The sequence below is a fragment of the Protopterus annectens genome, chromosome 3.part1 (genome assembly GCF_019279795.1).
Source record: "Protopterus annectens isolate FY-2018-M chromosome 3.part1, PAN1.0, whole genome shotgun sequence".
Lineage (NCBI taxonomy): Eukaryota > Metazoa > Chordata > Ceratodontiformes > Protopteridae > Protopterus > Protopterus annectens.
In genome coordinates, this window is record NC_056732.1 from 182,767,743 (window position 1) to 182,776,818 (window position 9,076).

The 9,076-nt window shown below is 38.6% G+C and overlaps 1 protein-coding gene across 1 annotated transcript in view; it reads right to left on the reverse strand.

Annotated features, from left to right (window-relative positions):
- The window catches only part of NRP1 (neuropilin 1), a 500,773-nt gene extending 491,984 nt beyond the window's left edge, over window positions 1-8,789 (reverse strand). Inside the window, exons 1-2 of the mRNA XM_044066709.1 lie at window positions 7,986-8,789; window positions 3,081-3,255 (exon numbers count right to left, since the gene is read on the reverse strand). Coding sequence (XP_043922644.1) covers window positions 3,081-3,255; window positions 7,986-8,082 — 272 coding nt within the window. The 5' untranslated portion in view covers window positions 8,083-8,789. The remainder of the gene's footprint in view (window positions 1-3,080; window positions 3,256-7,985) is intronic.
- Window positions 8,790-9,076: the final 287 nt, after the last annotated feature.

Consider the following 9,076-nt stretch of genomic DNA (forward strand, 5'->3'; position numbering starts at 1 on the left):
TAAAAGTTATAACCTGGCACTAAGGCAAACCAGATGCTCAACAGTTTTAAGAACAGAGGCCTGGCTACTCTGGGAATTGACTTGCTTGCTGTAATACGATAATTGTTTACAAACTGCAGAGTCCCTTGGGAAGGAGACAAACAATGACTCAGCCAGTGGAGTGACCAACAAACCCATGAGGCCTCAGAATAAGCAGAATGCAAGTAAACTGATGCATAACAGCACTACACTCAAGTAAAACATTTACATATTGGCTCAGATTAACTGAGCACAAAGCCTGATAAGATAACATTGTTCTTAACAGTCTGTAAATGAAATACTTTAAAGACATCTATGACCTTGTGAAAGTCATCTTAGATTAACTGCTTTGGAAGAGGGGAAGGGCTACTTATTCTTGTATGGATTTTATAGTAAATTTGGCAAGCAATGTCCTTTGTTAAAATGTCATCTGTTAACTGATGCAATAATTATGTATTTTAAGTAAACTGCTTTTTCTAAGCAAACTTTTGTACTAGTCTGAGGTATATATCTCTAAGAAATATACCAATATGGCTTTAATTTGTCGTGAAGGTGATTCTGCTTGTGATATGCACCCATTTCAAAATTTACTAACATGGCTTTAATTTGTCATAAAAATAATTCTACTTCTGGCATATACCCATTTCAAGACAACAAACACAGCTAAACTTGCCCATGCACATGTGTGAGCCGGAGCGCCCCCCCCCCCCCACCCACACACACACAATGTCATAAATATTAATTACTTTATTTTATTTCTGTAATACAGCACCAGACCACATAATCTTATGCCTTTGTCTTTAACTAAAATGCAGATAAAATTCACATACTGTTCCATTCCTGCTCTTGTCCAGCCGACATTCTACCTATCTGCATTTTAAATGTTAAACTACGAACTGCTAATGATTATTATTCTACAGATCTAAGTTTAATTGCCCTGATCTTCACTTGTAAACTGTGAAACTCAGGAAATCACTTAACCAGGCAAAGCTCCCAAGTCACTCCTGGAAAGAGGCATCACTTCTGTCCAGTTGCCTTACTTCATTAATAAGTGAAAAAATAATAAAACAAATGCATAACTTAATCTGTTCGAGTAAATGACTGTACAGATTAAACATGTATTCCACTACAGCCTGTTGATAAATTATTGCATTGTTTTTGATAATATTAACACACAAACAAAGCAACATTGAAGCTTTTGTCTGAGAATAACCTTCTGGCCTTTCTAGGCTGCCCCAATACATTAATGTCAACAAACAGCTAAAGATCAGAAACCTGAGCTTATTTGTCATTTTCAAGAATAAACAGACAGATTCACGCACAAATCTATACAGTTCATGCAGTGACAGGGCATTTATCTTAAGACTGAAGCTACAACTGAGGATGTCTGCCTTAGGTAGGAGGAATGAGCTATGACAGTTCACTGCAATATTCATCTGTCTTCCATTTTTCAGTCTGTCTTACTTCTCAGCATCTTGTTTACAAACTACACACTAAAAGCAAGTGAATATGCTTATTAAATCACAGCAAAACACATGGTAGTGTGTTGTAAAGGAACTTTTAACATTTTTTTTCTGTCAGTGAGTACATGGCAGTGCACCAATGCATAATGCATGTGCAAAACATGCAACGAATGCTGATGACAACTTTTTCATTATATGAGCAAAAGAAGTCCTGCTTTGTATGAAGCTGTGAAATCAGCAACAAGCAGGAAAACACAAGGAACACTGGAGTAATATGATACTGACAATAAATATTTGTGTTTGAGTATTTTCATTAGTTTTTGTTTAACTGCTCCAATAACAATGAAAAGAGAAACTTGAGCTCTTGAAAATTTAAATCATGAGTTAAAAATTAATATTATTTGCTCAGTACAACATATAACATGCACATTAGACATTTACTGATTTCAACTAGAGATTACCCTAAAATAATTGATTGTTCTATATACTGATGGTGTCTGTCAGCTCAGCATTCACAGTCATTGTCCTTCCTACAAAACTGCACGTCTTGAGAAGGTAATTAATTTATCCAAACTTCACATTATGAAAATGCAACACCACATTGGAATTTCAGAAATCCTTCATTTGCAGTACATTTTAAGAATGATACCATGTAGAAATACTATTTGATGACCAACTGAATCTCATTGACAACACATGGTTCTAAATGCAGTTTCACTTTAGGCAAGCAAGGTAATTAATGCCTGTGTCACCATCTACAAAGTCTCTGCTTCCTCAAAACAGACTTTCCATTCATCTAGAAATATTTGATTTGTACGTGATATCCTTCATTTTGTCTGGTTTTCTTTCGTTAACCATGTTAAGTCGTGCAATGAAAACGGAATATTTGACTCCATGTACAAAAATTGGGGGAAGGGGTCGCGGATGGATGGATTCAAGCTTGCCAACATATTTGTGTACCCACTTCATACATGTGCCCCAGCAATAGTGTGGTTTGAGCAAATTCTTCAGGAAACATTGACTGCTATAAGCTTCCGAGCAGGAAGTCACCCAAAATGCTACAGCCCCCTAAGTTTATCCCCCCACCGTTGTTTAAAAAACTGCATCTTGTTTTCTATTGCCAGAATTTTCTAAGACTGAAATAAAAAGCAAAATCAAGCATAGAAAAAAAATGCAGTTAAAAGTAAACATTGCTGAAAGCAGCTACTGTCCTCGTACACTTCTTAATTACACCAGACAGGAACAGACTATCTTATCCAGTCCAAAGGACTGTGTAGTATACATTTCTCTTTTTACTGGATTCTCCGTTGATTTCTTTATGAAATAATTTTCTCTGCGCACTTTATTCACTCGTGACAAAGGCAGCAACGTGAATTTTGTTTCGATGACAATATGCACATATAGTAAGATTACAAACGTTAAATACCTGATTATAAAATAACAACGGCTAACCAACAAGCGATGAGCCTTTACAGTGTTATGATCTTACATTTACTTGCCACAAAACAAGGGGTTAACACCGCAAAAGCAGGTCATTACTAATTTTCCACTAGATGGCACCAAACGTCACAATAGACAGATAAAAGTAATGCTTCTTACTTGCAATCTCTGTCCTCCAGGTCAAAATGAGGATTAAAGTTGAGCAAAATCTTCTGATAACTTTCAGCAGCTTGAATTAACCAGAAACATTTCTGGCTCGAAAAATAGGTAATAGGATAACCCGGAGAGGTGAGATACCCTGGGGATTTGACTTCTATATTACCCCCACAAGAACCTACAAGAAATACAGAAATACGTGTTACATTAACACTTTGGTCATCTATCTACTGTTGGCTATATATAATAACCTCTGTTTTACAATAACTTTAGTCGATGGGGTTCAGGTGTGAATTTTGGCAGATGTATTTAAGACAAGTTTACTACAAACATATGGGATGACAACAAGCAGTCTGGTCTGAGCAAAGCAACAGTACACTAAAATGCAGGGTCGCTGTTTAAGAATTAACCAAGTGCAGGAGTGTACCCATACATAAACCTGGTATCCAAAGTCTGTGATTGTTTTTTGATGGAACAGCACTATACATGTACATACAAGTCAGGAAGTGCATAATTTTAAAACACATAAAGAAAAAAAAACATATGAATGAGTCTGACAGTAGGTTACATTTGTCCATGGTAATGTAGACTTCTTGTATCATTAGCTGTCTAATTAAATGATTCTTCTACTAGGATTTGTTTTCTGCATATTTAGTTACATAGACTATTTGCAACAGGAGAAGAAGCGGCAGTATTGCAAGGACAGCCCTGTAGGAATTTTGTTTACACATCCGACATTTCTGGCTATACCCCTCTCTTCATGTGCTGGCAATACACGACCCTACAAGCAACATTTTAAACATGTGCTAATGTGAAAATTTGTCTGACCTGAAATTCTGTGGGATCTTTATATGATCCTGTCCTGTCTAATCAAAGGAAAGAGGAATCTTCTAAGGCAAGTAAAACTGTTTCATCTAGGACATAGATGACATTGACATTGGTTTCCTTGTTTGGGGGAATCTTTAAACGATTTCAAAAACTATTCCGTTGTTACCCGAAGGTGGGCCGTCTCACCCATCTCTGCAACAAGGTGACGTTCTTGGGAGTCATTTTAGGTTTGTAGTCATATCTCAAGCCCCATCCTTTCCCTGTTTAATATTGGGCAATACACAATTTGGTTAAAGAGTATATATCAATCCCACACCACCTCAAGCGGGCAGATTGAGGAGATCAAGGAGCCGGTTACAATAACCTGCGGGTGTACAATACCCGTGAAAACCCCACACCCTCACTAACAGAAACAAAAGAGTTGCAGTTGTTTCATTCCTACTCCTGAGTTGTTCTCCGAGGAAACAACTCTATATGGCTACTTGGTTTCTTTCACTAGTAGTCGATAACCAATTCAAACAGCTAGTCGCTGCTTATCTATAGTCTAACTCGCCTCAGCACAATAATTAAATAAATAAATAACATAAATAAGTAAAAATTGCCAGCACGTATTTTAAAACAGATGTCCAGATGATCAAATGATAAGATGCACTGAATGCACACTTTAACCCGCATTTTGATCGCAGAACAATCCTATAAACTTCCCATGGGCATATAGTAAACTAATCTTAACAGGAGTAAAGATATGTAAAGAAAAGGAAAAGTGGTTTGACCTCTCTGGCCAGAATGTCCACAAGACACAAATGCCAGGATAGATGGAGAAATTAATGACTGCATTTACATAGTGCCTGAATTAAAACAAGTAAACCCACTTACATAATCACCCAGCCAATTCAGCAGCAAAAGTACATATATGACCTACACGTTTAGCAACATGCGCTTTATTGACGGTTTTTTTTTGTCTTGCACCCCCCCCCCCCCAAAAAAAAAAGCATCTTAGCTTAATAAACTCGAAAAAAACTATAGGTTAATCTTCTCAAGAAGATGCTTGGGTAGTTGTCATAGTTACGCGTTTCTAGTTGCTGGAAGCATTACAGCACCTAACCCTGTGCACATAAATTAATAAATAAAAGCCATTTTCTGAAAAACAAATCGCTTTAGGTGTTTCTAGTACGTATACAGGCTAGGGTGCTGTGTTAGCAAGACCTTTAGTTGGAAAGTGCTGTTTTTAATAAACTAGAAGCCATATATTTGCATATATTAGGGGAAGAAACCAGCACCTAAAATAAAATTACATCTCTTAGCTAGTAAGTGCACTACTACATAAAGGCTGACATTTCATGGGAAAGCAGACCGTTTTAGGTGCACTGTAAAACTTCCCATGCGTCCGATAGTTTCAGTGACAGAAAGAAAAATAAACAGTCTTTTGTCTTGCCTGTCCACTTTTGCACTTTATTGCTGCAGCCTAACCAAAACAGTTTGAGCAACAATCTACAATCCAGACTAATAGAAAGAAATGAGTGCTTTAGAAAAGAAGGACAACTGTTCATTTCCCGATAGGGGACTTTTGCAGCTACCTCAGGAGAGTTTAAAATATCATAATATTGCTGCTGTTGTGCTTTTGACCACTGTTTAAAAAAACAGTACTTTATTAATACATCAAGTGTGTGGAAATAACAATTGCACGACCATAAACTGAATTCAGTTTATCATTAACGGTTTTAAAGAAAAAATGATTCTGGAAAGCTGGAATACTCTTATCAGACACAGTCTGGTATTTAGGCTAGCATCTGTTACACTGCTGAAATAAAACAGGACCCCATTGAAGCCAGTTGACAGGGTCAGTCTTAAGAAAACACCAAGATGTCCATTCTTTCTCTTTCACCCCAATGACCCCGTCTGCCTCATCGCTTGCCAACCGTAGGCAAAAGATAATGCGGTGGGATACTGGGAATCCTTGCATCTCTTCAGCATCTGCTGATTAAGGGGAACAGCTCCTAACGAGTGGGATCCATTAAATTAGCTTGACATGGACTGATTCAACAATGACTGGCTGTGACAGGCTGGAGGCAAAAGGGATACCGGCAATACAAAGCCCACCACAGCTGGGAAGATTCAGCAGTGAGTGTGTTGTTTAGTATTTCTGCTACAAACAAAAGATTACATTACATTTTCAATTATGTTTGTGAACAAATAAAAATGCATTAGTATTTCTAGGATGCCATGTTTATCCAATTTCAATTCTTCTGGTGAATGTATACGGTGTGTGCACGTGTCTGTATATATCTATATCTGTCTGTCTGTCTATCTATCTATCTATCTATCTATTCATTGAGCAGCACTTCTTTACACAGTACGCAGCGTCTTCATTGCCACTCTTTTGTCTGAGTGACAGCAAGAGGTGATACAAATGGCATATTCATGAGACCAAATGTCCACTGGATGTAAGAACATTCCTGGAAAAAAAATAGTTTTAAAACGCCAACCCCTTTGAAATATACATAACAAAATTCGCAGACAAGTTGGTAAAATGCAGCAGAGTACCTGCCACAAAAGCGAGCCACCAAAATAGCATCTCTGCGTGTCTGTATCAGCATACCCCCTTCCCCATTTTGTACATGGGGTCGGGGTGTCATCTCCCCGTATTTGGGGAGATGGGAGTAGGTGAAATGGGAGTCTTTCCCTTGAAGATGGAACAGAGGGAAGGAAGTACGCTCTAGTGAAGTGAACTCAATTAGTCCAAAACATAATTTTTGTTCACAGTACCCGCAGCTGTTACAATACGCGAACCTTCAATTCTTACCCTGGTCTGTGGCTGGACAAAGGCAGTTTCACTTAACTTCGTAATTAATTCACCCTAATGGAAAGATAAAATACTTGGCGGTGTTGGTAGTGGTGTAAGGAGGGAAATACCATAACTGGTATAATATTTATTTAGTACATCTGCTCTACAAAAGGCCTTTAATGACAGCAGCTTTTGCAAACACACCTTCCAGGTTCTCTTGCCGAAGTGTATTGGAATACACTTTCCTAGTTAGGCAGAACGTTTGTACTGGTCTAAACTGTGGTAAAAATGGCATAAATGTGAAACATGGCCGGTCAAGTACAAAACCTGGAAATTATTTCAGTTACTAATTAAAACCTCAGGCGCAGATTTTTTTTTATGTTTTTTACATTTACCTTGCTGCTGTAAACAGTGAGTACTGCTTTGTTTATTTGTTTTACCTCTTCATCAGGTTGGAAACTCGACGTCCACTTATGGTGGTACAGTCCCTTACAATATATACAATAAGGTAGCAGTTCAGAAGCCACTAGGCTCATCTGTGCCAGCTGTCAGAATGAAAGCACTCTAGGAAAATGTCAGCGAGGAAGACGTTGGCAGCAACAGCTGACCTGCTGCTCGGGTCTTGGGTGGGGTAACAAGTGAGACCTTAATGTTGGCTGTGGAGGACTAAACCGAACACGCTAGTGTTGCGAAATTATAGTGCATTTTCAGTGGATAATAATTCTGACTGTTTTACAAAGAACCACGAAGAGGGTGGGGGGTTCTTCAGTCTATGGGTAAAATATAACATCCGTAGGATTAATGACAAAGCTGAGGTGCTAGGAATCAAATGCACAACACACAGACTGTAATCCTGCCACAGCCCTGTCAGTGATATGTTCACCGATAACAAGTGTCAGCCTTACAACTGGCACGGAGACACACAAGTCAGTGGATGTGAGAAAGGAAACACAATGAAGGCTGCAAATATAAGCTATCTCATCATGGATATTTTACAGAGTCAAATGTTTTGATTTTTAGTTTTTGTGGTTTGGGAAAATCCAGATGAACGATGTACCCTCGCTGGTGTAACAAAGATTAACTATATTGAGACAAACAGCACAATATTTTCTACACCCACCTTCTTGAACAAAATAACACAAAATGTTTACTTCGCTATTCAAGACAGTTTGAACAGTTGGTGCTCAAGAGGGGGCTAAGGATAACATGCATGCCCTTATTTCGCTGTCTACTTCTTTTATTCACAAAGGCTAATATTTCTGTTTACAAAACATTTCCAAGACAGCTTCACTTACTTTGTTTGGAATCCTTAGCCAAAGCTATAACCATGCCAGTGGAACACAGCAACAATAAAACGTAATAGCCAAACTTCCGCATATTAAAACCCTCCATTGATTAGTGTTTCCCAACTGGTTTCAGAAAATGCAAAATAAAAAAAAAATGTGCAGAAGCAGAGTCCAAATTCCAAGTGTTCTTATATGCACTCACACAGCTCCTTATGTATTAAGTTGTCTGCATCCTGTCATTTACTTTGGGCTTCCTTTCGCTGTTCCCACACTTCTTCCCGTTTTAAAACTCCAGAGATGAGTTATTCCTAAAAGTTGAAGGCAACAGAAAAAAGCATATAATCCTCTAGCTTCCAAAAATTTCTTTGACACCTAACAGAATTAGGGTCCTTCCTGCAGAAAGTTTATATATATATATATATATATATATATATATATATATATATACAGACAGTTAATATTTGATCAGTTATACAATATCCGATCTTTAGGGTAATAGCGAACAGCAAAAGAGCAGATGGGATTAAAGTGGAAAAGAAATCAACAACAAGCCACACACAAGTGCAAGAACAACAATCCTACATTCTTTAGTACTGTAACTTTCCTCCGGGAGACCCTTCGACTGCTGTTGCAGCTTAGAAGGCTTTGGTTAGTTTCATTTAAAAAATGGATACTGACTTGAAATCCTCCTCTGGATGGTCCTTGTCAGTTTACAGAAGTAAGAAGATTGGACGAAAGCGGGAACGCCTCTGTAGGCTATAAACTGATGGAGAAGTGATAAGGCGCAGACGTGCTAGCGGCTTGACACAGGCGTGCAAGTGATAAGGCACAGGCGACTAAGTAAGTGCCCACATCTGGCACACGCAGTGGGGTGCGCGTGGAGGGGGTGGGCGGGGCCTGCGCGCCACATTAGTGGAGTTGTGCAGGCTCTCAATCCAGGTCGGTCAGAACGTTGTCGGTGTTGTTTCCAGGCAAAACCAGTAGTACCTACAGGGCTGTGGTATGTCAGATTTCTGCCATCTCCGGATCCTTAAGCGGGGAAGGCGATCTCATACGCTATCTATTTCTGAGCTAAACTGAAGACAATTTAAAACCGTTTG